Source organism: Martes martes, assembly GCF_963455335.1.
Source record: "Martes martes genome assembly, chromosome: 4".
In the NCBI taxonomy this organism is placed as follows: domain Eukaryota; kingdom Metazoa; phylum Chordata; class Mammalia; order Carnivora; family Mustelidae; genus Martes; species Martes martes.
The window spans coordinates 175937454-175964622 of NC_137891.1; the positions used below are offsets into that span (position 1 = coordinate 175937454).

General features: G+C 59.6%; 1 protein-coding gene across 7 annotated transcripts; it reads left to right on the top strand.

The window, feature by feature from the left end:
* Window positions 1-1230: 1230 nt before the first annotated feature.
* On the top strand, window positions 1231-25852 carry RAP1GAP (RAP1 GTPase activating protein). 7 transcript variants are annotated; one of them, XR_013966685.1, is made up of 24 exons: window positions 1562-1764; window positions 4113-4148; window positions 5169-5216; window positions 6225-6263; window positions 6747-6932; window positions 9048-9151; window positions 9433-9511; window positions 9897-9950; window positions 11039-11122; window positions 11361-11461; window positions 11594-11723; window positions 12788-12943; window positions 13339-13410; window positions 14032-14118; window positions 14558-14695; window positions 16570-16701; window positions 18619-18696; window positions 19659-19768; window positions 20748-20861; window positions 22426-22549; window positions 23541-23643; window positions 23968-24102; window positions 24379-24420; window positions 24831-24967. XR_013966685.1 is itself a non-coding variant. In XM_080800866.1 (24 exons), the coding sequence occupies exons 1-24, from the start codon at window positions 1690-1692 to the stop codon at window positions 25191-25193; spliced, it is 2403 nt and encodes an 800-aa protein (XP_080656992.1). In that variant the 5' UTR covers window positions 1562-1689; the 3' UTR covers window positions 25194-25852. The 7 variants fall into 7 exon arrangements, 6 of the variants coding, with proteins under 6 accessions (XP_080656991.1, XP_080656992.1, XP_080656994.1 ...); XM_080800866.1 differs by lacking the exon at window positions 24379-24420 and having other exon boundaries at window positions 23999-24102; window positions 24831-24851; window positions 24966-25852; XM_080800868.1 differs by having other exon boundaries at window positions 23999-24102.
* The last annotated feature ends 1317 nt before the right edge of the window (window positions 25853-27169 follow it).

Genomic DNA, 27169 nt, shown 5'->3' on the forward strand with positions numbered 1-27169 from the left:
CACACGTGTACAACACAATCTACCCACACTTCTGTCCATGGACACGTTCACACATTTGCAAATGTATTCAGAGACGTGCATGTGTACACAGGCCTATGTATACAGACACCCATGTACAGACACGAATACAGACACCCAGGATGTCCACGCACACGCAGCCACATCTGGTCCCAGAGTCACACACATACAGCTGCTTGCACATGTGTGTACACCCTCCAGTCTGCCTGTCACACAGATGTCTCCAGTGATGCGAGAAGGTCTCACCTCCTCCCACTGTGGGAATGGATGTTTTCTCTGGCTGCATTTCGATGGGTGCCCGGAAGCGCTCAGGCCTGGAAGCGCCTGCGTAAATCAATATTTGCTGCTGTTAATTATTAAAAACAAAACTACACCGTGTCTGGAACACACATCTCCAGAGTTCCCGCCGACTCCCCGGGCTCCAACCTGACCCAGGGCCAGGTCTGGAGGAAAGAAGTTCCGGTGCCTGCCTTCCAGAAGCCCTTAGCCCTGGAGACGAGGGTGGTGGGCAGTGGCTGGCGGCTCCTCCAGGGAACTGAAGAGAGGCTGTGCACTGAGCTGGTGGGCAGCCCTGCCCCTGCAGGCTCCAAAGCAGCTGGTGTTGACTTGGCCGCAGCTCAGGAAGCAAGTGCTGCTTTTCCAGTACCTGTCCGGGGAAGGGACGGCCCCGCCCCTGCTGTAGAGGGGCAGACCCAAAGTAGGGTCAACTGGAAGGGCCTGCAGAGGTGGGAAAACCGAGGGCCTTATAGTTTACAGATGGGAAAACTGAAGCCTACGGAGGTGGCTGGGACTCACTCAAGTCCACTCAGCAAGTTGTAGCAAGGCCAGTGCTAGAACCCTCATGTCCTGAAGTCCTTGGCAGTCCCTGTTGCCTCCCTCCTCCAGGATCAGGGCAGTTAGCATCGGGTGTGGGCATAGGATCTGAGGAAGGGAGGGAACAGGCCAGTCACCGGCAGGCATTAGGAGGTGGGGGGAGATGAGGGAGGGGAGAGCAGCTCCAGGCCTTTCCCTGGAGAACAGGGAACAGTTTCTGTCTTTTCCTAGCTGTGTGAACCTGAGTATGATATTTCACCTCTTAAATCAGTTTTCTATTCCGTAAAATGGGGCTGACACTTGTACGTCCAGGATTGTGGGGAGAGGTCATCCTTGCTAAGTGCGACGTCAAGTAGATGCTCAAGGAGAGCCCTCTGTCTACGAGGTAACCCTCTCCTCTTCCAGCCCAGCTTCACAGCCTGTCCCAAGAATCCCTGAGGCGGGGTAGCCAGAGTCCGGGAACATAGAGAAGGCGAGGTAGGGGCGCGCCGAGTACCGCTTGGGGGCTCGGGGGCGGGGCGGGGGGGGGTGCTCTAAGCGCCGAAAGCGTAGAGCACGCAGGCGCAGTGTCCGGGGACCGCGGGCCGGGCCGCGCCGCGCCGCGCCGGGGGCGTGGCCACCGGTGTCCCCGCCCCGGAATTCCGAAGCCACGCCCCCGCGCCGCCCGTACCTGGCGCCCCGCCCCCTCCGGGCCCGGCCGCCGGGGGAGCCCAGCTCAGGCAGTGTGCGGCCGGGAGCCCGGAGCCGAGAGCGCGGAGCTCGGCGCTGCGGGGCCCGGACCGGGGCGCGCACGGGCGGGAGCCGGCCGGGCCAGCTGAAGCGCAGCCGGGGCGGGGGCCCGGCCGGGCCAGGCTCGGGATGGCGCAGCCGCGGCCCCTGGCGCCCCCCGGCCGTCCGCGGAGGGGCTCGCTGCCGGCTGGGGCCGGCTGGCAGGTGAGGACCGGGGCAAGGGCGGCCTGGCCGAGGGGGTCCGCGGGAGCCGGCTCAGCCCGACTTCCTCGAAGCTGGGGAGACTCTGTCCCAGCCAGGGCGGTGTGCGAGCCTCCGTCATGGAGGGTGTGTTAGCTTCTGAGCTGACACCCGGGCACGGCGGCCACAGGGCGCAGCCCTGCCCGGGGTCCTGGGCCTTGGGCTCTTTCTCGAGCCGCCCCCGGATCGGAGTGCCCGTGGTGGCACGGTGGCTCTGGGCTACCGCGGCGCTGTGGGTGCGTACGTGAGTCGGCGTGTCTGTCAGCCTCGGGACCACTTCGCCGACCCCTGCCCCCTTTAGGAGGGGTCTGAATGTCCCAGTGTAACTTTGCGGGGGTGCTCTGAGCCACTTCGCTCAAGGTCTGCCATGTGGCTGGCGTCTGCTGACCCGTGAGGCTGTAACTGTGGGTGTCACTTGTTGCTGTGTGTGCTCCCTGGATGACAGTCCCATGTGTCAGTGTTTATGTGGCTGTGACTCCGCGTGCATTGTTCCTGGCCATTGTTCCCTCGGGTCATCCTGAGTGGGGCGCTCTGGGGGCCAGTAATGCACCCACATCACTGCCAGGACCCTGCGGGGCCGAGGTTGTGTAGCCCGGGCACAGAAGCCCCTGTTGCTGTTGGGCAGAATGTTGAGGTAACTGGTGTGTTTGTCTACCTGGACTGCAGGTGTGGCAGGTGGCTGCCTGGGGAATTGTCCCTTCCAGGCTCAGAGTGTTGGGTGTGGCTGTAGGTGACTGTGGGTCGGTGTTTCCCGTGGCCTCTCGTAGTGCATTTACAGGGTGGGTTTTGCGTCTGGGGACAAGGTCCCCGAGTGTGCACATGGAGTGTTTGCATCTCATGATCCTCACGCTGTGTGTGCACGTGTGATGGGTGGTGTGTGCTCCAGCGGGCATGAGGGGGAATGTGTGAGGGTCAGACCTGTGCCCCCACCCTTGCTGATGAACCACTTGCACAGTGGCTATTCATTGTTTCCCCCCTCAAAACTCATTTAGTGTGGGGTCAAGTCTGTCCTGTCTGTTGCCAGGGTATGTGACTCTGTTAGGGAACGGTGAGCTTGTACGAGGGACTGGGGCTCCGTGGCTCAGTGTCTGTGAACACAGCTGCCGGTGTCTGCAAGTGCATGCTATTGTGTCTCTCGGCACACAGATGTGAGAGTGGTTTTGTGGGGTTTGTGTAGCTTCGTGTTCCATTACTGACGTGCACCTCTACACAGGGGTGGGTTGGCATCTGTGCGTTCAGCTTTGCAGGACGTGGACCTGTGTGTGAGTGGGTGTGCTGTTGTGTCATTTAGGACATTGCCATGTGTTACTTGTGTGTTAGCCTATGGCTCTGAGGCTCCGAATGGGTGTGCACAGACCCTCTGGGTTTGTTGGGGGGGATGCTGATTTATGTGTGTTTGCTTTCTTTGGTATAGTGAGAGTGTGTTTAAATATTGGTGTATAAGGCTGTGTGTGTTCAAGCAAGAGAGAGTATATGTTTCCTGGTGCACAAGCCTACAGCATATGCGTGTGAGCTCAGGCGGTGCCCCCACCGGGCAGCAGGAGCCAGATGAGTTGAGGCCTTGGAAGTGCTGGGGGAAGGGCACTATCATGGAGACCCTGGGGGCTTCCTAGGCCCAGCCCCCAGCCCAGCCAACGGGCAAGGATGCCGCCTTCCAGGAAGGCTCGTAGGGAGTTGGCGCTGGAGAGGCCAGAGCTGCCAAGCATGGCTGGCAGAGGCCCCGATTAACCCTGTGTGGCCCTGGCTGGTCTTGGGAGAGGCCAGCTGCAGTGGGAGGGGTGAGGGGATGCTGTTGAGTTGATGGGACATCCCAGCACTGTCTCCCCCAACAGCACCCCCCTACCCCCATACCGCTTGCAGTGGGGTGGGGGTGGGGCCCTCTTCCAGCAGGGGTGGGTGGAACCACAGACCCTCCTGAGAACCCCGCTGTCTCCTCTCTGGGGCTGGGACCTGGGATACTTGGCCCATCCTGGCACTGCCAAACATGCAGTGACATGGGAGAGACGTGTCTGTCCCCGAGGGTCACATCCGGCCGTGTCTGAGGCAGTAGCCTCCTTACTCTGAGAAGGGGACTGAGTGGGGTGGGCTGCCTGGGAAGGGGCCTGGGCCCTGGGCTAACTTCACGAAGCAGTTGGTTGAGCTCTGCGGGTCATCTGCCCAGAGCTCCCTTCTGCACTGCCCTCTCCACTGCCTTTTGGTGCTCAGACAGGCCCACGGGGGTTGGTTAGAGTTGTGGAGACTCCTTGGGGACTTAGTGGGGTCAGCTGGGCCGACCCTGAGGACTGACCTGCCCTCCTCCCTCTCTGTTGCAGAACACAGAGCTGTTTGAGATGATTGAGAAGATGCAGGTGAGGTTGGCTCTGTTGCCCATTTGGGGGAGCCGCAGAAGGGGCTGGGCTGGGCTGGGGGCCCTTGCTATATGCCCAGCCCTATTCCTCTCTGAGGATGGGCCAGGAGCCCCCAGCAGGCTGTTCTGCAAGGAGGTGGTAGCAGGGCATTGTCCTGAGCCCTCTCTCTGGGGGTCCGAGTAGAGGATGGAGGCTGGGAGTGCTAATTCCCTGTTTGACCCATGGGCCCAGACCCCACTTGTGTCTCCCCTGCTCCCATCCCCGTGTAGGTCCCCAGCAGGGCTGGGATCAGTGGCTCTTCCCAACTCCCCACCCCCACCCCCATATGCACCCCCCAAACCCCGACACACATTCACACACATTTCCCATCTGCTAAGAGGCATCCCAGGCTCCGCAGACCCCTGTGTAGGATGGCAGGAGGGACAGGTGCCAGGGCACAGGGCAACCCGAGGCTGTGCCACAGGCAGGGGGATGTGCCCCACCCCCTCTGCCTGAACCCTGCCCGCCTTGCACTCCCAGCCCTGGTCTTCCAGGCCTCTGTCCAGGCCTCTGCATGGGTACATGCTGGGAGGTGGGCAGGGGCGTGGGGCAACTTGAACAAAGCTTAGGAGCTTTCCCTCCAATGTCAGTTCGCCCTCCAAACCCTCTCTTCTGCCCCTTCCTGTTTCTCTGCCTCTCTCACTTTTTGTCTCCACCTGTCCCCGCCTTTCTCTCTCTCTTTCCCTCTGTCCCTCTCCTCTCTCTCCCCAAACACACATCTTTGTAGATGCAGTGACCTCCCTCCCACACTCACATACTAGCACGTGCAGGCCCCCACCTACCCCCAGTCCCAGTGGCACATGTTCCCGCACAGAGTCCCCAGCACTCCCTGTGTAACCAAGTACCCGGCACCCTGCCCCGTGAGTACCCCCCAACCATGGCCAGGCTTTCCCCCTTACAGGGTGTCAGCCTCCAGTGGGGTGCAGCACTGGCTGCAGGCATGGGAGGGGTAGAACGGGCTTTATTACCTTCTCTCTGCAGGGAAGCAGGATGGATGAACAGCGATGCTCCTTCCCACCACCCCTCAAAGTAGGTTGGAACCGTGGCCCCACCCCACTCTTCTGTGGCTTTCTGCCCGTGCTGTCTGCTTCCTGAGCAGCCTCTCCAAAGGGCTTGGGACCTGGAGGGGATGGGGAGACTCCCTCCCCAGGTGTGATCAGCCAGTTGCAGGAAAACTCAAACCCAGGACTCAGGTGGCTTCTGCCTGGGAAGGCTGATGGGAGGGGAGGAGAGGACAGGAGGAGGTGGGAGGGGTAACCTGGTTGCCCCCCCCACCCCCTCACCCCTTCCTCCCCAGCCTACTGTGAGGAGACAGACAGGAGTGGGGGGCTGGAAGGAGACGGGAGGAGGCTCTTGTTTAGACTCAGAATTTTCTTGTGGGGGAGGGGGGTAGAGGGGGTCGCACCTCCCCTGCAGATAGGCATATGGTTCTGTGGTTGATTTGGGACCTCAACAATCCAGAAGACTGGCAGGCTGGGCCTTGGGGGGTGGGGGCGAGGTGGGCCCAGGGCTGCAAGGTGAGGGTTGAAGGGCAAGTTCATGGGCATATATATGCCTGACATTTTGTCCAGAGCAGGGATTGTCCAAGTGGGGTCCTCAAACCAGGGCATCCCCATTACCTGGGAGCTTGTTAGAATGTAAATTCTTAAAAAAAAAAAAAAGTAAATTTTTGGGGCCCCACCCAGACCCTGGGAAACTGGGGGGGTGGGGCACGGCAGTGTGTTTAAGGAGTCCTCGAGGCCATACCAATGCACTGAGAACCACTGGTCCCAAGGTTTCTTCCGGGGAGGCAGTGAGCCTTTTTCCCAAGGCAGAAAGAGACCCAGAGGATGCTGCCAGCACTACTGAGCTGAGTTTGCCTCAGCCTCTGCCTCCAGGGGTCACCCCAAGGCAAGCCCTGGGGAGATGCCCCGGCCCCATCCATACTCCCAGCCGGGATGGCTGGCTGAATGATGGAGCATTCTGGGGAGACTGGAGGTTAAGTCAAGGGTAAAGACCCCACCACAGCTGGGTCTCTGCCCTGTTTGTGTTTTGTAGACGGAGGAGGACTACATTCCCTACCCGAGCGTCCACGAGGTAACTGGCTGGACCCCCCGAGCCCATCCCTGCTTGGGGCCCAGAGGTGCCCACAAAGGGAGTCTGGATTCTCAGGTCCTCCTCCCTGCCAGGAACCTGATCTCAGGCCTTGCTGTGGGCACCGGAGCCTCAGCTTACTGGCCCAAGTGTTTAGAACCCCTATGAACCCTTAGACCTCTAATCCAAATCTTCCAGCCTCTTGGCCAAGGTCATGCTCCCAACGCTACCTTCCCCCAAGTCCTCATCCTTGGAGACTGGAATCCCATGCGCCCTGGGTCTATGCCTGCAGTAGGAGGAGAGGGGCTGGAGCACGTCTGCTGGAGGGGGGTGGATGCAAACCCTGGGGCCCACGTAAGCTCTGGCTCGTTCCCTGGCACTCCTGAGCCATGGCAGAAGTGGCCCGGTCTGAGTTGGGGTGGGGGGAGTGTCCCGGGGCCCTGGTAGGGTGCAGCGTGGGTGGTTTTCACCTGAGTCCCCTTTCAGGTCCTAGGGCGAGAAGGACCTTTCCCCCTCATCCTGTTGCCCCAGTTTGGGGGCTACTGGATCGAAGGCACCAACCACGAAATCACCAGCATCCCGGAGACGGAGCCGCTTCAGTCACCCACGACCAAGGTGAAGCTCGAGTGTAACCCCACAGCCCGCATCTACCGGAAGCACTTTCTTGGCAAGGTGGGTAGCCCACCGGTGATGGGGGCCGGGCCTGGGAGGCAGCCAAACCCATGCGCTGGGGCTGGTCGTTAGTCCCCAAGTCCCGGGTCTCAAAACATTTGTGGTGGATTCACACATTCATTCAACAAACATTCATTGCAAAAGGCAGTATGGTGCCATAGTTAGCAGCAGAGGCAGCACCACGGCATGACCCTGGCTCTGTCACTTGCTACATGAGACACTGGGCAAGTCACTTACCAAACCCCCCCTCCCCCATGCCTCTGTCTCCTTGTCCATAAAAACTGAGATGGTGGTGACACCCACCTCATGGGGTTGCTGTAAAGCCTGAACGACAGCAGTGTTTGCAAGGTGTTTAGAATGGTGTCAGGCATAAAGTGAGGCCTCAGTCAATGTTGTTGGCAAGTAATGAGCACCAGCTGTGTGCCCAGCCCTGTTCAGGGTACCAGGTATGCAGCAGCAAAGGGAACAGACCCAGGCCCCACCCTCAGATCGGGGCTGGAAGAACAGTGCCATGGACCGATGCAAACCCCTGTCCCATCTCCACCTCCAGAGCAGGGGTCCTGCCCGGTGACAGCTTGTCAGAGTCAGCGGTTGAGACTCTGGGGGCTGGAGGGGAGGTTGCACGCTGGGATCGTGTGTGTCTGGCTCCGTGCCAGATGCTGTTTTCTATGCCAGTTTGCAGCCCAGGTGGTGGGGAGAGGTGCGGGCTCGGGGGTCTCATGGCCTGTGTGTGCATCTGGGCTCTTCCATTTCTTGATGGTGTGACCTTAGGTAAGTTACTTAACCTCCCTGAGCCTGTTTCCTCATTCCTAAGAACGTGGCTCGTAGAAGCATGTGTAAAGCTCACTCACGCTGGGCACAGAGTGAGCACTTAATCAGTGTTCGCTGTTACTACAACTTCCTAATTACTTTGTGAGATCAGGAGCATCCCAGTTTTTACAGAAGAGGAAAACTGAGGCTCATAGAGGTCAAGCGTCTTGGTCAAGGTCACACAATTACAGAGCTAGGAACTGGACCTAGCTCCGGCTGACGTTCCATTAAGATGTGCTGGGAGGGCTCATGCTTCCAGCTCAAGGGACTTGAAGACCTCAGTGTGGCCCTTTGCCAAGTGCCTGCAGCTCCGTCTGCAGTTGGTGCCAAGCATTTGGGGGTTTCCGTCACTGTATGCCCAGCCAGGGCTCAGGGGGCCTCTCAGCTCCAGGTCGACCCAGACTGTCCCCGAGCTACGGGTTTGTGGGGCACATCCCCTGCCCCTTTCTCCACCTGTCCTCTGAGCCCAGGTGTTCCCATTTCAACAGGACTTAACTTCAGGATAACTCCTGTGGCCGGCGTGGCCAGGAGCCAGAACCACTTCCAGGGCCAGGGCCAGCAGGGGGCGCAGGGCCAGGCTGGGTGGAATATCTTGGCGTTCTGGGCCTGCCATTGACCTCGGGACTTCCCCGTCCGGAGGGGCCAACCCTGGCTCCCCTCTGGGGGGGACCATTCCTGTCGCAGCTCCCCCTCAGTCCCACTGCGGTTTTTCTTCCTAGCCCTGTGGCTCCTCCAGGTGAGGAAGGAGGGTGGGAACCTGCCGGGTCAGCCGCCCAGTGTGTTTATGAGATGTTTCACTTCCTGTTTCTCACGGGCCCTGGCTTCAGGGACCACAGAGCCACAAGCTGAGCAATCAGACAGAAGACTTTTATTGAGCACCTACTGTGTGCCCAGTCCGAGAAGAGCAGGGGCTGGGAGATAGGTATGCAGGTACAAATGTGGTTTTGACTCGGATGAGGACCCAGATGGCCAAAGTAACTACAAATGTTCAGTGAACTCCTACACTCTGCAAGGCTGTTTATCTCTTCAGTCCCTGCACCGTCCTACAAGGCAGTTGGCCTCCCGTTTTACAGAGGGGAAACTGAGGCACAGAGAGGCGAGGTGACCATCTTAGGCTGCCCAGCTGGCAAGTGGCAGAGAGGGGATTTGAACGCAGGTCTATCTGATACCGAGTCTGCCATCACCCACGACACCTGCTGCTTGGTGAAGGACCCCCATCTGGGAGTGAGCTGGCTTTCTGGCCTGGTTTCTGGAAGCCCCAAGCTCAGCTCTACCCTCTCTCCTGGCCCCTGCCTCCCACCACAGGAGCATTTCAATTACTACTCACTGGACACTGCCCTGGGCCACCTTGTCTTCTCGCTGAAGTATGACGTCATCGGGGACCAGGAGCATCTCCGGCTACTGCTCAGGTGAGGGTGGGCCAAGGGGACCCCGCGGTAGCAGGAAGAGCTGAGGCCTTACAGCCTAGAAGCTCATCTCATTGTACCCACTCTTCTCATCCAGGCCCAATGAGGCCAGGGAGTTGCCTGAGTTTGCTCCGCAAACTAGCCCCCAAGCCAGGCCAGGCCCCATCATCACCTCCGGTTCTCCCTCTCCCTGGGATATATCCCCTCCGGGCTGACTGTGCAGAGGGGCTCTTCCATCTCCCTCTCTGCTGCCTAGCCCCTCAGTGTGGGCTTTCTCCTCCCAGGACCAAGTGCCGGACACACCATGATGTCATCCCCATCTCCTGCCTCACTGAGTTCCCCAATGTGGTCCAGATGGCAAAGGTGAGGCCTGTTTGGGCACCCCAAGGGGGCACACGGCCAGGTGCAGCTTTGCCAGTGCACACTGTCCTCTTGAGCTCCAGGTCCTAGCCCTGCCTGCCGCAGCCCTGCCTCTGAGGTCCCACCTCCCCTGTGTCCCATGACGCTGGCATGTGGCTCTGTGGTCTGGGCTCCTGTCCCCGGCCCGTGTGCTTTTCGGTCACTTTAGAGCACCTTCGGATACAGGGACCCCGGTTCTCTTCGCCCCATCCTGAGCAGCAATGAGCCCCCAGTCTGGCTGCAGACTCGGCTGTTCCCTCTCTGTTTGGCTGCTGTCCTTCCCAGATGGTGGCCCCGGAGGCCCAGAGGCCCGGAGCCCCTCCCCCCAGGCCCTCCCTTCTCCCTGCAGCTGGTGTGTGAAGATGTGAACGTGGACCGGTTTTACCCTGTGCTCTACCCCAAGGTACGGCTGTATCTGGGCTCCGCTCTGGGCTGGGTGGCTAACTAGGGAACTGAGCACTTATGGGGCACCTGTTGTGTGCAGGGTAGTCCCCCCCAGCCTCTCTCATTGAATCCACACAACTGTGCAAAGTCTGCTTTTGCAGGACAGGAAGCAGAGACCCAGAGTGGCCCAGTGCCTTATCTGGCGATGCCCAGCAGATGAAGGCGGCCTGCCTTTAACCTTAGTGTTGTCCGCCCTGGAGGCAAGCCTCACATCCAGGAGCTCTCAATGCCATTTGGGGCCCCTCGCACGGGCAGTCAGTGCTCCTGAGCCAGGGGACTCCAGTGGCCTTGCCTTTTGACCCAAGGGGACACCGGGAGAAGGAATAACACAGGCGCCTTTACAAATGCTGCCCCACAGATAGCGGCTATGCTCCCCGCTCTGGCGCTGGCTTTGAGGCCCTCTGGCCAGGTGGGGTAAGAATTGGACTTGTCTATAGTGAGTCAGGGGTGCTTCCTGGAAGAGGTGACCCTGAAAGACATGTCAGCCCTCATGGCTCTGACTGAGTTCTGGAACGAGATGAGGACCCTGAGGGGTGCTGTGGTCCAGGAAAGTTCCCCCAAAGGAAGGGGCCTCAGAAATCAAATGTTACCTCTCAGGTACAAAAGAGGCAACGGAGACCCAAGGTGAGGGGAATGTCTCAAGGCTCCACAGCAAGCTGGTGGGACTAGTCTCATTCTAGAACGAGGCTGTGGGTTTACAAAGGAGCCAAGGACAAAGTTGGGTGTTACAGAGTGGACTCGGGTGGGGGCCTGTGGGCAAGACTCCAGAGCAGTGAGCGTAAGCTTTGGTCGCGAGTTCGAGTCCTAGCTCTGCCACTTGCAAGCGGCTTACCTTAGGCAAATCACAATTTCCTTAACCCCTCTGAACCTTGGTTTCTTCATCTGTAAAATGCGGACAGCAGCAGCGTCTTCCTCATGGGCTTGTCATGAAGGTTCAGTGAGATGACCTGGGTAGAGTACCCAGCCCCGCGCTCAGCACGGAGTCAGAGCGGGACGTGGTGGCAGGTTGGAAAAGCGGCCATCTCACCCCAGGTCCTCTCCCCCCAGGCTTCCCGGCTCATCGTCACCTTTGACGAGCATGTTATCAGCAATAACTTCAAGTTTGGAGTCATTTATCAGAAGCTTGGGCAGGTGCGCTCACTTCCTCCTCCAGGCTTTCCCACCCTGCTGGCCATGGACCTGGGGCCTCAGACCTTTGCCAGCGAGGGCGCCTGCCCAGGGACTGTGCTTTCCAGGAGCTCGGGGCGGGGCAGAGGGAGGGGACACCGAGGTCCTCCTCCCAGCCTGCTCTAGGTGCGAGTTGGGAGCTGGGGGCCGCAGCAGCTCAGGAGTGCCAGCTTGGTGACCTCTGCCCTCCTTGTGTCCCCAGACCTCTGAGGAAGAGCTCTTCAGCACCAATGAGGAAAGCCCCGCCTTCGTGGAGTTTCTCGAATTTCTGGGCCAGAAGGTCAAACTGCAGGACTTTAAAGGGTGAGCATTAGGTGGGAAGAGCATCGCTTAATTGGACCCATGCCCTGGGGCAGGGAGGGAGCCCCTGTCCTGGCCCAATGGAGGCCTGGCTGGGACTGGAGACTGAGCCGTGGCCTGGGGGGCCCGGGGCAGGTTCCGAGGAGGCCTGGACGTGACCCACGGGCAGACGGGGACCGAGTCTGTGTACTGCAACTTCCGCAACAAGGAGATCATGTTTCACGTGTCCACCAAGCTGCCCTACACAGAAGGGGACGCCCAGCAGGTAGCCTGGGCACCCACCCACCTGCTTCCCACCTGTCCCCCTGCCCCCCCATCCACTTGTCTGTTCAGTGTTCACCACACCAGGTTCAGGGGGCCCTGGGGTATAGACATGGAAATGATCCCTTCCCCGACTTGTGGGCCCTAGTGGGGGCAGGGTGACACACTGCTGTAGTGTTGGGAAAGCCTGTTTCCACATCCATGCCGTGCGGATGGTAATGGCACTGACCTCACAGGTGAGCGTTCAGGAGGGAATGCATACCACGTGGCTAGAACAGTATCTGGTACATGACAAGAGCTCAATAAATTGGAGTTAGTGTTTTTACAGGGAGGGAGAGGCATTGTGGGGTCACATGGGGTTACTTAAACTTGGCAGAGGTAGGAGTCAAGAAAAGCTTTTAAGATGAAATGATTTCTAGGCCGCAGAGGAGCTGGGAGAAGGAGGGGGAATATTCCAGGTGGAGAAAATGGCTTCCACGTCCTGCAGAGGCCTGGAGGCGAGGAAGTGCAGGGCGTAGTCTGGGAGCTGAACTCCGAAATTTGTCACCTGTCCCAAGCTTCCTGCAGGGTGGTCCCCTTGACCTCATGCCGCCACCCCAGGGAGATAAAAGGGTAGTGTGAGAAAAATGGAAATATTTGTGTTTAGTATCTTTCAAGTTTCTTCTGAGAGGATCCTGTGTTCATCTCAGCACCAGGAATGTATACTCTGAGTGGAACCTGTTTGCTCACGAGGGGTTGTGTTTGGGGTATTGAGACAGAAGGAGGGCTGCGAGGTAGAGCCTGGGGCCCAGGAGCCCTAGGTTGGGGTCCTCTCACTCACCGTGGGGCCTCAAGAGCCCCTTCTCTGTCAGTCTCCATTTCCTCACCGGTCACAGGATTCCAAGCAAACTAAAATAATTCGAAGACAAGTTTCTCCTGACATTTTCTGGGGAGAGAAGTGAATTCTCAGACGTACCCTCTGCCTACCCCAAACCCTCCCACCTACCTGCGGGCACCCTCCTCACCCTCCCCTGTGCCCGGCGAGCCCCTCTCTAGCCAGGTGGTCAAGGCCTGTGGCCCTGTGCTCAGTTGCAGCGGAAGCGGCACATCGGGAACGACATTGTCGCTGTCGTCTTCCAGGACGAGAACACACCCTTTGTGCCTGACATGATTGCATCCAACTTTCTACATGCCTATGTGGTGGTACAGGCCGAGGGCGGGGGGCCGGATGGCCCGCTCTACAAGGTGGGTGATGACACCAATCAGCCGCAGCCCCAGGCCCAGCCCCGCCCGGAGTCACTGAGACGGTCCAGAGGGCTCTGAGTCCCCCTCTTGCTCTGTTGATGAAGGAGTCCCAGCCTGCCCTCTCTGCCCTCCCCCAGGTTATCCCCCTCCACGGAGCTGGTTACCCTTCTCCACCCTTTAATCTCCTTGGCCTTCACTATCCTCATGACCCCTGAGATCCTCTACCTCTTCTCACCACTCAGATTCAGGACCGAGGATGGAGGAGCTGAAATCCTGGGGTTCACTGGCCCAATCAGCAGTTACTGAACCTTCCCCAGCAAGGGGCAGGCCCGGGATGAATTAGGGGTCTCTGGCGGGGGTGTGGACTCCACAGCAACTGCTGCTCTCCCTTCCAGGTCTCTGTCACTGCTAGAGACGACGTGCCCTTCTTTGGGCCCCCCCTCCCGGACCCCGCTGTGTTCAGGAAGGTGAGGGGCAGCCCCCAGCCCCAGTCATGGAGAGAGCAGGACGAGATGGGTGGGGACTGAAGGGGGCACACCTTCTGCTATAAGTGGTCCTGAAGCCCCACCGTGTGCCAGGCCAGCTGGGCCCCCCCAACCATGTAACTGGGGCCTGGCTTCTCATTCAAAGCCATCTTCACTTACAAAGCCACAGAACAAAGTGCACCATTGTTTTAGATTTCTCATGGGAGACTCTGTGGCCTTTCCTAACTGCTATTATCTTTCTGACAATTACAGTCTTCTTTCTTCTAAAACGTCTGGGAAGGGGGCACACGTTTCTCTTACCTGTCAGGCCCTGGCTTCACTTTTCCCCCAGACTGAGGCATAGGAGACCCCAGCCAGCCCCTTACAACTGTGAAGTTTCCTCTCCCGAGGGGTGGGCGACCATGAAGGGCACAGGGGACCCTCACAGGTACTGAAGCTGGGGAGCTGAGGCCAAGGAGCGCCCTTCTGGGAGTGAAGAGGGCGACCCCAGGGCCCCAGCAAGGCACAGCTCAAGGGACTCCAGCCCCTGAGTCACTGGGGTCCAGCCCCTTGCCTCTGTGTTCATATGAGCACCTTTCTCCTCTCCACACTGGGGGCTCCCAGGGGCCTGAGTTCCAGGAATTTCTGCTGACAAAGCTGATCAATGCTGAATACGCCTGCTACAAGGCAGAGAAGTTTGCCAAACTGGAGGTGAGGATGGGCTGTTGGGCTGAACCCCTCCCCCTAACCTGGGATGTCAGCCCTGCCCCTGGGGAGGGAAACGCCACCTTCAGACTTTGGCCTGAGGGAGAGCCGTCTGGGGTGGGGGCGGATTTACACGTGAGCAGGGCTAGGGTCAGGGGAGAGGGAGTAGGGAATTTCTAGGAATGTGTGAGGAATGTCCCAGGAGGCGCCCGCAGGTGGGCAGGCTGGCACAGAGGACACCGTGCGGGAGGGGGAAAACTGGGGTTCGGGGCGGGAGGAGCCCTGGGGGCTGCCGGAGCTGCGGAGGGGCCCAGGGGAAGACAGCGTAGGCTCCCGGAACCCAGGCTCACCCCCTACTCACTCGGAGAAGGCGGATGGGATTCTAATTGTGGAACGAAGGGCCGATCACTGCGCTCTCTCCTGATGGCCCCCACCTGGCCCACAGGAGCGGACACGCGCCGCCCTCCTGGAGACGCTCTATGAGGAACTGCACATCCACAGCCAGTCCATGATGGGCCTGGGCGGTGACGAGGACAAGATGGAGAACGGCGGCGGCGGAGGCGGCTTCTTCGAGTCTTTTAAGGTGAAGAGCCCGGGTCTACCTGGAGCGGAGGGGCGGGGGCGTATCCAGGGTGGAGTCGGGGGCGGGGTTATGGGCAAGGCGTGGGGGTGTGGCCGGAGGCGGGCTCACATGGGGGGTGGAGCCGAGGGGTGGAGTTGGGGGCGGGGTTAATAAACAGGCGTGAGATGAGCTTGGAGCTAGGTGGCAAGTACCTGGGTGGAGTCTGGATAATAGCGAGCTTCAGGGCGGGCCTAGGTTTTAGGGTGGGGCTCTAACTTGGGAGGAGTTAATGATTGGAGGCGGAGCCTAGGCTTGGGGGTGGAGTCTCCTTGGGAGTTCTGCGAAGGTGGAGCCTTCTGGGTGGCAACCAGGTGCCTCTGGTGGTGGCCACCAGGTCAGCTAGCAGAAAAGGGAGGAAGAGGTGTCTGTCCTCCGAGGGAAAGAAACAGAATTCTGAGGTGCAGTATGTGACCTGAGTGGCTGTAGGAGAGGGACCTGGCCTGTGTGACCTCAGGCCTGTGTGACCCTGTGACCTGGCTGTCTCTGGTTTGGTGAAGTCCTGGGTTTATTCCCAGTTCTGCCACTCACCAGCTTGAGCATCCTCTGAGCCTCAGTTTCTTTCTTTTGTTTCATTAAGTTTTATTTAAATAATCGCTACACTCAATATGGGGCTCAAACTTATGGCCCCGTGATCAAAAGTCACATGGTCTTCCCACTGAGCCATTTCTTTATCTACTGGGTAGGGTGGTGGCAGTTTACCTCCTACACCTGTTGAGAATTATTTGTAAAGGAGTTATATTAGTGAGATATAAGTCCAAAAGCAAAATGCAAAACCCTGCCCATCTCCCTCCGCAGTTGCTGTCCAAAGTAAGAGGTAGAGGAGGGGGGAGCTCCTCTTTCCCCCTCAGGTTCTGGACTCCCCCCCCCCCCCAGCTGCAGGTCCCCAGGCCATGGCTTCCTTGCCACTTTCTCCTCCATCCACGGGAGGGAAACTGCCCACCCTTCAGGTGCCCCACCAGGCAGGCTGGGCCTCACCCTCAGCCCAGGGCAGGCAGCAAAGCTGGAGATGTAGGTTTGCAATGGGTTTGCATAAGCGGATTGGTTCAACTGCCCCCACCTGCCCTGGACTTGGGCAAGCAGACCGTCTTTGAGAAAGGAGCCAAAGGAGAGCCCTGCCTGTGTCCATTGGAGACAGGGAATGAGGGGGTGGTGAAAATGGCTCTGGGGTGCCTCGAGGGGGATGGGGGTCCAGTGGCCCCACATCTCTGGTAGGTGCTGGACAGTGGACCTGGATTAAGTCAAAGAATTTCTCAGAGGCAGCAGAACCCACAGTTAAGGTTGTGTGATTTGGAATATGGGTTCCAGGCTTGTCTCGTATATGTAAAATCGGCATGGTAACAGTGCCTACCTCGTAGGGCGGATTGACTGAGTGAACGTAAAGTGCCCGGCCCCATAGGAAACATTCAGTACAGACTGGCCGAGAAAAGCAAGGAACAAAAGGCAAGAGGGAGGAAAGAAAAGAAAGTAGAAAAGAAAGACCTACAGGACCCTAAGAGCAGAAAACTGAGATTTCTGGAGGGTTCTCTGTGCACACTCTGGTCTTGCCCCAGCATCTTCTGCGATCCTTACAACAGCCACGTGAGAGTCTAGGAGGCTCAGAGAGGTGCGGTGGCTGGTCTAACATCACCCAGCAAGCTGGTGGCAGAGCCAAGGCCCAAACTACCCTTAGGCGACATGTGGGCTTGCCCCTCCTGTGGCCTCCCAGGCAGAGACTTCCTGGGGTTACCTGGAGTGGCACTGGTGGCGAGGGACGAGATGCCTGGGCTCCTAGGTTTCCTGGGGGGAGGGGGGACCTCAAAGTCTGTGCCTCCTCCACTCCCACCCCACCTTTACAGCGGGCCATCCGAAGCCGCAGCCAGTCCATGGATGCCATGGGACTAAGCAACAAGAAGCCCAACACCGTGTCCACCAGCCACAGCGGGAGCTTTGCCCCCAACAACCCCGACCTGGCCAAGGCAGCTGGAATAGTGAGTGCCCTCCCCCAGCAGGCCTCAGCTCCCCCCCACCTCTGGGGCCTGCCCCGCACCCCCCCCCCCATTGCCCCGCTGAGTGCCCATCCTGGGTTCTAGACTGACTCCAGCCACCGCTCCCCATGGGGGTCCAATGTCCAGGCCACGACAGTGGGGCGCTGAGAGCCTGCAGCCCCCTTCCAGCTCCTCAGCCCATCCCTCCTCCTGGTCCCTTATTCAGGTGACTTTCTGCGGGTCCGCTCTGGGGCTACCTCTGTATGACATTCCTTACTGAGCACGTACTGTCTATCATGTGCTGGGAATGGGGCTGCTTTGTGGGCACCTACTGTCAAGCCTTGGGTTGCTGGGAGCACTACTGTGTGTCAGGCTGTGGGCACGCACTGTGTGTCAGGACCTGGATTTCTGTGTGAGCGCCTGCCGTGTGCCTGGCCCTGAGATTCTGGTGGGTACTTACTGTGTGTCAGGACTTGGGCTGCTCTGCGAGCTCCTGTTGTGTCAGGACCCGGTTGCTGTGTGGACGTGTACTGTGTGAGCTACTACCGTGGGCCTGAGCCTGAGTGTCTGTGAGTACTTACTGTGTGTCCGTTCCTGGGCGGCTGTGTGGGCATCAGCTCTGTAAGTGTCCACTGGATGCCCGTCCCTGGGCTCTTGTGTGAGAACCTACTATGCATCTGGAGACGGGCTCCTGACTCCTGACCGAGCACACGGTCCATGCTAAGCCCTGGAGACCGGGGAAATTTCGCTGCGTGTCAGGAAGCGAGCTGTGGTGTGAGCGTGTTCTCTGTGAGCCCTTTCTTCCGCGCGCCTGGCCCTAGGCTGCCTGTGAGCACCTACTGTGTGTCGGGGTCTCTCTGGTTGTGGCTGCCTCTCATGTGTCAAGAACTGGCTTCTTTGCAAGCGTCTCCCGAGCGAGCACCTACTGTGTGATTACTTCCTGTCTGCCATCCTCTGCGGGACTCTGCCGCTAAGACTGGGGGGTGTGCTGGGCACACGGGGTGGATGAGGCCTTCAGCTCTGGGCCCATCTGCTTTCCAACGCCCAGCGTCCGCCCCTGGCGTGGCACCCGCCGCTCTGCTTCTTCCCGTCCTGCCATCTTTCTTCCATCCATCTGTCCGACTGTCCTTTTGTCTTTCATTGACTGCATGCCGCATGCCAAGCCCTGTGCTCCATGCTGTGAGGCTGTGTCACATGGCAGGAGGTCCCCCCCCACACACACCCCAGCCACCCCTGTCCCATGGTCTGGCCTGGCCCGGGGAGCAAGGCAGGGCCTCTGCTGGCCTGCAGTCACCAAGCCTACTGTCCCAGGAGAAGCAGGCCCACCCCCTCCCTTCCCGCCGAGTGGCCCAGCCTCCTGTGGGTGCTGTCAAGGGGCCCCGGGGCCGGGCCAGGCCAACAGCACCCACCAGGGCAGTAACCAGACCCATTTCTGTTTTTGTTTTTGTACATCTCTCTCTTCTGCTCTTACTCCTTTCCCTTCTGCGTCTGTATCGTCCCTGATCCACCTTCCCTCTCCCTCCCTACTGCCCCCGCCCCCCCACGGACCCCTGTCTCTTCCCTCCTCCCACCCCCGTCCACACCGTCCACACCGTTCTCTCCCTGCTTCCTCCTTCCCACCTCCCTGTTTTTCCTGGCTCTGTCTGTCTGCGTTTCTCTCCGTGACCCCGTTTGTGCTCCCCAACCTGTGTCTGTCCGCGTCTTTTGGCGCATCTCTCTCCTCCATCCACTGTCCTACCCCTTCCTGGCGGTGTCGTCTCTGTCAACCCACTGCCTCACTGTCGACTCTGTTTCTCTCTGTCCATCTGTCCTCCCCCCACCCCTTTCCCTGTCTCGCCTCTCCCGCCCCGTCCATCTCTCTGTGTGTCTCTCTCCACGTCTATCTGTTTCTCTCTGGCCCTGCCCTCTGCCGCTTGCCAGTCATTGCTTATTCCCGGGAAAAGCGCGAGTAGATTCGGACGCCGGGGCAGTGCCATAGGCATAGGAACCGTGGAAGAGGTTGTCGTCCGCGGGGCCGCCCGCTCTGGAGGCTGCCTGCACGTGCTGTTCTCTGCTCGCTCTCAGGACGGAGGCCATATTGGGGACGTTGCCCCCCACCTTCCCTTGGGCCGGGCCCGGGGCTGTGCAGGGTGGAGTGCTGGCAGCTCGGGCTCGGAGGCCTCATACCTGTGCCCGAGCCCGTGTACCCCCTCCCCAAGCCCCCCACCAGGGGCTTCTGGCCCTGCCCTGGCCCTTGGGACCCTGGCCGAGTCCCTGCCAAGATCTGGTACCCAAAGACCCTACGCCCAGCTGCACGTCCCCCAATATCGCCAGTTCTGCATGGAACGCCATCCCTCTCCTTTGCCCTGATTCCCGCCCCCTGCACCATGAACCGGCCTGAGGGTTCCTGCCACTCCATGCCTCCCTGGGGCCGACCTTCCTGCCTCCTCAGAGAAGCTGGGGTCTGCCTCTGGCGCTGGGGCCTCCCACCCTAGCGTGCTGAGTAACCACGGGAGGGAGGGTGTCTTTCAGCCACGGGGCGAGTATCTCCTCCAGCCAGTTTGGAGGTTGCAAGGTGGGGCGGGGGCTCGTGTTGCAACGTCCACCCTCTCCCCGTGGCCCCGAGCCTCCAGGTCCCAAGACGACGTGGGGGCAGGGGGCTGGGAGTCATGCTGCGGTCTCGGCCTCTTCCCATCCCGGCCCAGAGTGGCTGCCCAGCCTCCTCGGGTTCCTGCCCTTCTCCTGGACTGAGATTCCAGGCCCCATGCTGCTGTGTGCTCTTGGGGGGCCCTGGCCCTCACCAGGCCTGTTTCCCTGTCTGTGAACGTGGAGGGCTGTCTCTGGAGACGGAGATTTCTCTCGTCCTTTCTTGTTCCATTGCCTCTGCTTCAGGGCCTGGGGCAGCAGGGCCCCAGGTGGCATGTGGGGGGCAGTGGCTCCCCCAGGACAGGTGGGCACTGAGTTGGGGCCTTTCCCTGCAGTCACTGATCGTCCCTGGAAAGAGCCCCACAAGGAAGAAGTCGGGCCCGTTCGGCTCACGCCGCAGCAGTGCCATCGGGATCGAAAACATCCAGGAGGTGCAGGAGAAAAGGTGGGTGGGCAGGTCCCCTGTCTCCTCCAGCCCCTCCCCTGGCTCCTGTGAAGTGGCAGAGTTAGGCAAGCAGGAAGGAGTGCCAACTCCTCTGCCCCCTGTCCCTCTCTGGGCACAGCTATGCAGCCAAGCACCTGCTGTGTGCCAGGTCCCTGGGCCGGCTCGTCATCTAACGTGCGATGCTGCCTTTGGTCAGCGGGTCTGCTGGCTCCCCAGCGGGTCACACCTTGCATGGCAAGGTGCTGTAGATGAGAGGGTGCAGGGGCCTGCCCAGGTCACACAGCCAGTGAGAGGCGGAGCGGAGATGGACGGCCTGGCCTGTGGGGGTTGCGGGGCGACACCTGTGTGGGGAGAGTGCAGGTGGCATGCCTCAGAAGAAGCAGGACAGCCCCTGGGGAGCAGAGGAGAGGTCCTGACTGTGAATGCTGCCTCTACCACGTCGGGGCTGGGTGACCCTGGAAAAGTCACTGGACCTCTCTGAGCCTCACCGTTCTAATCTGGAAAATGAGGCTAAGAACACAACAGATAGCAGGGCGCGGCCGTAGAGGTGTGGTGTGGGGTTATGTGACAGGGCAGGTGGCCCGGGGCTCAGGAGTGGAGGTGGTACCATCCTCATGGCCATGGGAGCCCAGAAGCCTGTGAAGCCTGGGTTCAGATCTTGACTTTGCCATGGACCTAGCTGTGCATCGCGGGGCAGATTCCTTCCTGTCTCTGGTCTCCAGTTGCCTTCCTCATGACAGGGATAAGGAGGGGAGAACTGGAGGAGTGTCCTATCTTCCATAGGTGTTCCGGCACACCTGCTCCTTTCCTCGGCCAGGCCAGCCGCGTTGCTGCAGGGACGGCCCTGGGGTTGGCCCCTGAGGATATAGGGTATGGGGATGAGGCAGGAGGCACCCGTGACCTCACCACCTGGGCCTCATTCTACCCTTGATGCCAGGCCCGGTGCTGAATCCCCCCACTGCCCCCGTGTGCCCCGCAGGGAGAGTCCCCCCGCCGGCCAGAAGACCCCAGACAGCGGGCACGCCTCACAGGAGCCCAAGTCGGAGAACTCATCCACTCAGAGCTCCCCAGAGATGCCCACGACCAAGAACAGGTTGGGGTTCGGGGCACGCCAAGCCAGGGGGCTTGGACTCACCCTTTCTAGTCTCTGCGTGGGCCTGGGGCTGCCCGTTGGGCACCAGGGCTTTGTGTGTTGGACACCCAGGGCATCAGGGAGGTCTGGGCACTCTCACAGGTCCTTCTTTGACACACACCAACTGAGAGCTTCATTCATGCCAGGCCCCAGGCCAAGCTCCAAATCCAGTAGTGAGCTGGGCATACACAGCCCCTGCCCCATGGAGCTGACACTGCAGAGTAGCGTGACCTGATGAGCTGTTTCTAGATGGTGACACAAGAAGACAATAAAGCAAGGGATGCAATGAGGACTTACTGGGGTGGGGGCAGGTAGTTGGTGCTCAAGAAAGACATCTAGAAGTGAGGGAGGCTTCAAGTGAGAGCTGAGTGAGGAGCCATCCCTACTAAGACTGGCATGGCAGAAGGAAGAGGGCTCCAGGCAAAAAACACAGCAAGTGCAAAGGCCCTGAGGCATGCTTGAAGGATAGAAGAGTGGTGCGGTTGGAGCTGAGTGAGTGAGGGGCTGGGCCCAGGCAGACTTTGTGCTGGGTGATGCTGAGGATGTCAGGGAGGTGGGCAGAGGCTGGATCCTGACTTTGGAAGCTGTATGAGAATTTTGCATTTTACTCTAAGTGGGGCCAAGGAGGACCCTTTGGGATTTTAGTTAAGAGGAGTGATGCTTTCCAACCTGATTGTGGTTGCCATGTGAAGAGGTGGGGTGAGGAAGAACGGAAGTAGGGGGAGGCCACCCCTCTCTCCAATGCTGTGGCTCAGCCTCCTCTGTCCTGGCTGTGGGAGTGTCTAGACTCCCAGACTGTGCTCTCCTGAAGGGTCAGGCCAGTGAACAGAGAAGAAGGAATGCATGACAGGGACAGGGAGAGACACGGCTTGCAGACCCAGAGTGGGGAGGTCCTTTCCCACCTTGAGAGGAGGAAATCAGGGAGGAGGAGACCCTCAGCTGAGTTTTGAAAGATGAATTTGCTTCTGGGGATTTGAGGGAAGGGGTGAGACTCCAGGAGACACAAAGTCCTGGGCATGGAACAAAACTGAGAGGGTTGAGAGTAGACTGTGGAGTTGGAAGGCCTGGGTCCTAACCCCTGTTCTCCCACCTATGGCTGGGTGACCTTGGGCTATGTGCCTACCCTCTCTGAACCTCGGTGTTTCCTTATCTGTAAGATGGGTCTATTAATGATAACCATGAGATAACTCCAGTAACAGCACTTAAAACAGTGTCTGGCACAGAGCAAACATACCTTGAACCAGAGTTTCTCTGTGAATAGTTATTATTATTACTGAATACCTTGCCAAGGAAATTAGACTTTATCTGGGGCGATGGGGAAACACAAGAGGGTTTTGCTCAGGAGAGAGGTGTGCTCAGACCCATGAATTAGGAAGGACAACCGTGGGGGGAGGCTCTGAGGCCTGGGCAGCTGTCGTGGGGGCCACAGGGGTGCCTGGGTGGCTGCAGGCTGGGCCTCCCAGGGCAGGGAAGCGGGGTGCGGGGCCCGGAGCAGACGCAGGCTGACAGGGTGCTGTCTGCGCAGAGCGGAGACGACAGCCCAGAGGGCAGAAGTGCTGAAGGACTTCTCCCGCTCCTCGTCCAGCGCCAGCAGCTTTGCCAGCGTGGTGGAGGAGACCGAGGGTGGGGACGCGGACGACACAGGCCTGGTGAGAGGCCCAGGGAGCCGTGGTGCTCTCCAGTGGCCGGGAGGTGGCCCTCTGGTCCCTGTAGATACTCGGGGCAGAAACGTGGTGTGTGGTGAGATGTGAGTGTGCTGAGATGCGATCAGGGGACCCAGCCCAAAGGAGTCATGCAGACGAACGCTCCCTTACTCTGAAGCCTTCCATGGCTCCCCAGGGTCACCTCAGAGAGCCCCATCTCTAAGGGCTCCATTGAGGAGCTGGTCCCTCCCCAGCCTCATCTCTTACCACTTTAGCTGTCCTGTGCTCTGTTGCAGTCCCCGCAACATACCAGGCTTATCCCACCTCTGGGTCTTGGCACTTGATACCTCCTTGGTCTGGAACACTCTCCCTGTCTCCTCTTTCCCCCTTTGTCTGACTGACTCCTATTCATCCTTCCCACTTGGCCTCCCATCACCTCCTCCTGAAAGCCTTCCCTGATTTTCTAGTCCCAGGGTAGGTTGGGAACCCCCCTTTTCATGCTCTCACAGCCCCCCGGGGCTTTGCCTTTAGCACCCTTGTGTCATTCTTCATTCAGCAAAGCTCTAGCAGCCCCCTCTTCCTTGCCAGGCCCTGTTCCAAGGGCTGCGGATGCAGCAGGGAGCAGTGCAGACCATGGCCCTGACCGTGGGGCTCAGAGTCTGGAATTCTACAAGTCTCTTCACAGCCTGTCTTGCCTCCTAGACCTCACTGTCTGAGGGCAGGGACCCTGCCTGCTTTCTCTCACCGGCTTGGCCCCGGATAAACCTCAGTGAATGTTTGCTGAATGAATGAATGGGGAGTGTGTGGTGTATGCCCCCTACCCTGTCCTCCTGTGGTCTCGCTGGGGCAGATGTTGCTGGGCCCCCATCCTCTTTGCAGGGGGGCGAGGGTGAGGGGTTCTGGATTGCCGCAAGCAGAGGCGGCCGGGAGGCGGGCCGGGAGCCCAGCCAGCCCCTGGAGAGCTGACCTCCCTCTTTCTCTCTTCCCCCATCCCCAGGAGAGCGTCTCGTCCTCAGGGACGCCTCACAAACGGGACTCCTTCATCTACAGCACGTGGCTGGAGGATAGCGTCAGCACCACGAGTGGGGGCAGCTCCCCAGGTACCAGGCCACAGGCAGCTTCCCCTGCCAAGCCCCCCATGTGGCAGGAGGGGGACAGGGAGAGGCACAGAGGGCCGAGACCACTCCTCACGCCCCAGGTGGTGGGTGTGTGATGGGCCTGCCCCCAACAGCGGGGACAGCGGGTGGGTCATTATCTCACCAAGAGAGCTACTGGCTTCTGGAGGGCTCTTGGGGGATGATGGAGGAGGGGTCAAGAAGGGAGGAGAGAGGGATTCCCTGAGGGAGGGACTCGGTGGGGGCGCGGAGCACCGGCGCCTACCGCCCATCCATGCGTCCCTCTCCCTGGTGCCTCCCCGCGGCCAGTGAGGTGGCTCCCTCCTGCCCCCCTCCCCAGGCCCCTCACGGTCACCCCATCCCGACGTCGGCAAGTCGGGGGACCCTGCGTGTCCCGAGATCAAGATCCAGCTGGAGGCATCTGAGCAGCACACATCCCAGCTGGTAGGTGCCGCCGCCCAGGGGCTGCCCGGTGAGAACGCTCCCCAGGAGGGGGTCTGCTGCTGGGGAAAGGGGACAGGTGTCCAAGGGGACTGGGGGTGGGCGCCAGACCAAGAGGTCCCCTGAGGCCAGGAGGGGCTGGGTTCATCTGGCCCCGGGGGCAGCCCGTGTCTTCTGCTTGTCTATGTCTCCTGCCCGGTATTGTCATCTGTCCTATGTCTCCTGCCCTGTGTTGTCATCTGTCCTATCTCCTGCCTCACCCGCACTCTGTCCGCGCAGGGCTGTTAGCCAGGCTCCCGTTCTGAAGGTGACACTGAGCAGGTCAGACCCAGTCCTTGGCTCTTGTTTGGTGTGGAGAGGGCGGGAGGGGGCAGGGGTGGGCGGGAAGGGGGCGTGAGTCCTCCTTGTTCATCTACCATCTGTGGACCTGGATTGGAACCCTGTGCCCCTCAGAGGTTGGGTGGGACTCTGGAGGTCGCTGGCCCCTCTCCGAGACTTGGTTTCCTTATCTGTGTAGTGGGTCCAATAGTTGCTGCCTCACCTCCAGCCACCAGTTGCTGGGAGGATTTGGTGGGAGCCTTCGAAGGACTTGGGAATTGCTGGGAGGAAAGGGCCTGGGGGATTCCCAGTGGGACCAGAAAACCCGGAGATAGAGCCTGGGACCTCAGGGGGGGGCCCTCCCGCTTCTCTCTCCCTGCTTCATGGCGTGTTCATCTCCCTTTACCCTGCAGACGAGGCCGCAGAAGCACAAGGTGAAGACGCTGTGTCAAGTCCAGGCGGCTAGGCCCTCTGCCCCCGAGGCCGGCACCAGCCTGTGGGCTGTCCCCTGTCCCCACCTTGGCCACCCGTCTGGGCTGTCTCTGCAGGGCGGAGCCATCCAGACCTGGGAGGGGGAAGCTGCTGGCATCATCCCTACCCCCGAGGCTGGGGCAGGCCGTGATCAGTTGAAGCAGAACCCCAGGCCTGGCTTGCCCCCACCCCGGGCCCTTCATCACACCTGGGTGCCCCTCTGGACTCATGGAGAGCAGGATGGGAGGGGAGGACTGACCTGTCTTAGTGCGTACATAGCCTACTGTGGAGGCAGTGGGTTGTGAAATCTGGAGGAATGAGCGCTGGGCTGGGAGTCCTGAGTCCTGGCTTCCAGTTTTGGTTCTGCTGTGTGACTTTGGGCAAGTCCCCGTCCCTCTCTGGGTACCTCTGCTGCAAATGGACAAGATTATTTCAGAGGTCATTGAAGACTGTGATTCCATGCACCTGCCCCACAATGGGGGCTATCCTCCTAGGGGCCCCCTACCACCCTACCTTGCTTCTTGGGTTCCCTGGGACCCCAGGTGGGCTGAAGGGCTGGGAGCTGGTTATGCCCGTTGCCCCTCCTGGACCCTCGAGCTCTACCACAGGTCCTGTCCACTGCCTCCACCTGACAGACAAGTGGCCCCCTGAGGGGGAGGGGGACCCATCTAGCTCCTCAGCCAGCACCCAGCTTAACCCCTGCCATCCCATGCTCTGGGCACCCCAGGTCGAGGGGTCTCAGCTGGCCTAGAGTAATGGGCCTCGCCTTTGCGCCCCTCACCCAACTCCCACGGAAGGGGCAGCCAGGCCCAGCGGCTGTGAGTCCACATCCTTGTGTGTGTCTGTCCACACTTTTTAGGCACCACACCAAAGGCCAGCCTTCCGGCCCCAACACCCATTTTGGAAGCCCCCGTGGCTGTGTGTATGTCAGTAACAGTTGTACAAAATAAATTCTATTTATCGCTATTGTACCCCGGGTCGGGCCTGGCTTTGTGCGGACCCGACCAACTCCAGACAGATCTCAGTGGCCCTGGGGTACCAGCCTGTCCGTCCCCCTCACCCCACCCTTCAGAGCTGCACGGGCACCTCCATGGCCAAACTACGGGTTCTGTGTGCTTCCTTCCCGTCGTGCTGCCCTCGCCTCCACGGTGCTCCCCGTCTGCGCAGGGGGAGGAAGACCGCTCTGCAGTCAGGCTGACCTCGGTTTGAGTCCTGGCGCCATCTCTTTCTAGCTGGGGGGGCTTTGAGAAACTGGAGCCACGGTTTCCACTGCAGTGAAGTGGGAGCGAGAGTATCTGTCCCCAGGGCTTGTGATGGGGGTTCCTCGAGCCGGTGTAGAGCAAGCACCTGGCTCATCCGCGCAGTGGGTGCTGGGTGATCGGCCTCCCGTTCTCCTTTCAGTTGCTCAGTGAAGCCCAAGAATTTCCTCAATGTGGCCACCAGGGGGCGCCAAGGGATCGATTACGGGGATGGCCGGTGCTGGGCCGTTACAATAAGGGTATGGCGTGACCTGGGTGTGCACAAACCCCGGGGGGCCCAGCCTGGGTGAGGGAGTCGTGGAGCAGACTCTACAGCAATGCTGCCCGAGCATCCTGGAAAGGCCTAAAAAGGGTCCCTGGGCCAGGGAACCGCAGGTGCAAATGTGATGGAGCAGAGTGCCTGGAACTGGGAAGGTAGCAAACAGTTCTATTTTTTTTTTTTCTGAAGATTGTATTTCTTTCTTTTTCTTAAGATTTTATTTATTTATTTGATACACAGAGAGAGATCACAAGTAGGCAGAGGCAGGCATAGAGAGAGGGGGAAGCAGGCGCCCCACTGAGCAGAGAGCCTGATGCGGGGCTCGATTCCGGGACCCTGAGATCATGACCTGAACCGAAGGCAGAGGCTTTAACCCACTGAGCCACCCAGGCGCCCCTGAAGACTGTATTTCTTTACTTAGCATTCATGAACGGGGGTGAAAGGGCAGAGGGTGAGGGGAGAGAGAATCTTTTTTTTTTTTTTTAAGATTTCATTTATTTATTTGACAGAGATCACAAGTAGACAGAGAGGCAGGCAGAGAGAGAGGAGGAAGCAGGCTCCCCGCTGAGCAGAAAGCCCGATGTGGGGCTCAATCCCAGGACCCCGGGATCATGGCCCGAGCCGAAGGCAGAGACTTTAACCCACTGAGCCACCCAGGCGGCCCGGGAGAGAGAATCTTAAGCAGATTCTGCACTGAGCACAGAGCCCGACCTGGGGCTCCAACTCACGACCCTGAGATCATGACCTGAGCCGAAATCAAGAG

Coding starts and splice junctions, on each gene's coding strand:
- RAP1GAP (XM_080800863.1), top strand. CDS start 1,690: ATGGCGCAGCCGCGGCCCCTGGCGCCCCCCGGCCGTCCGCGGAGGGGC. Junction 11,724..12,787: donor CAGAAGGGGACGCCCAGCAG/GTAGCCTGGGCA, acceptor CCCTGTGCTCAG/TTGCAGCGGAAGCGGCACAT. Junction 19,769..20,747: donor CAGGAGGTGCAGGAGAAAAG/GTGGGTGGGCAG, acceptor TGTGCCCCGCAG/GGAGAGTCCCCCCGCCGGCC.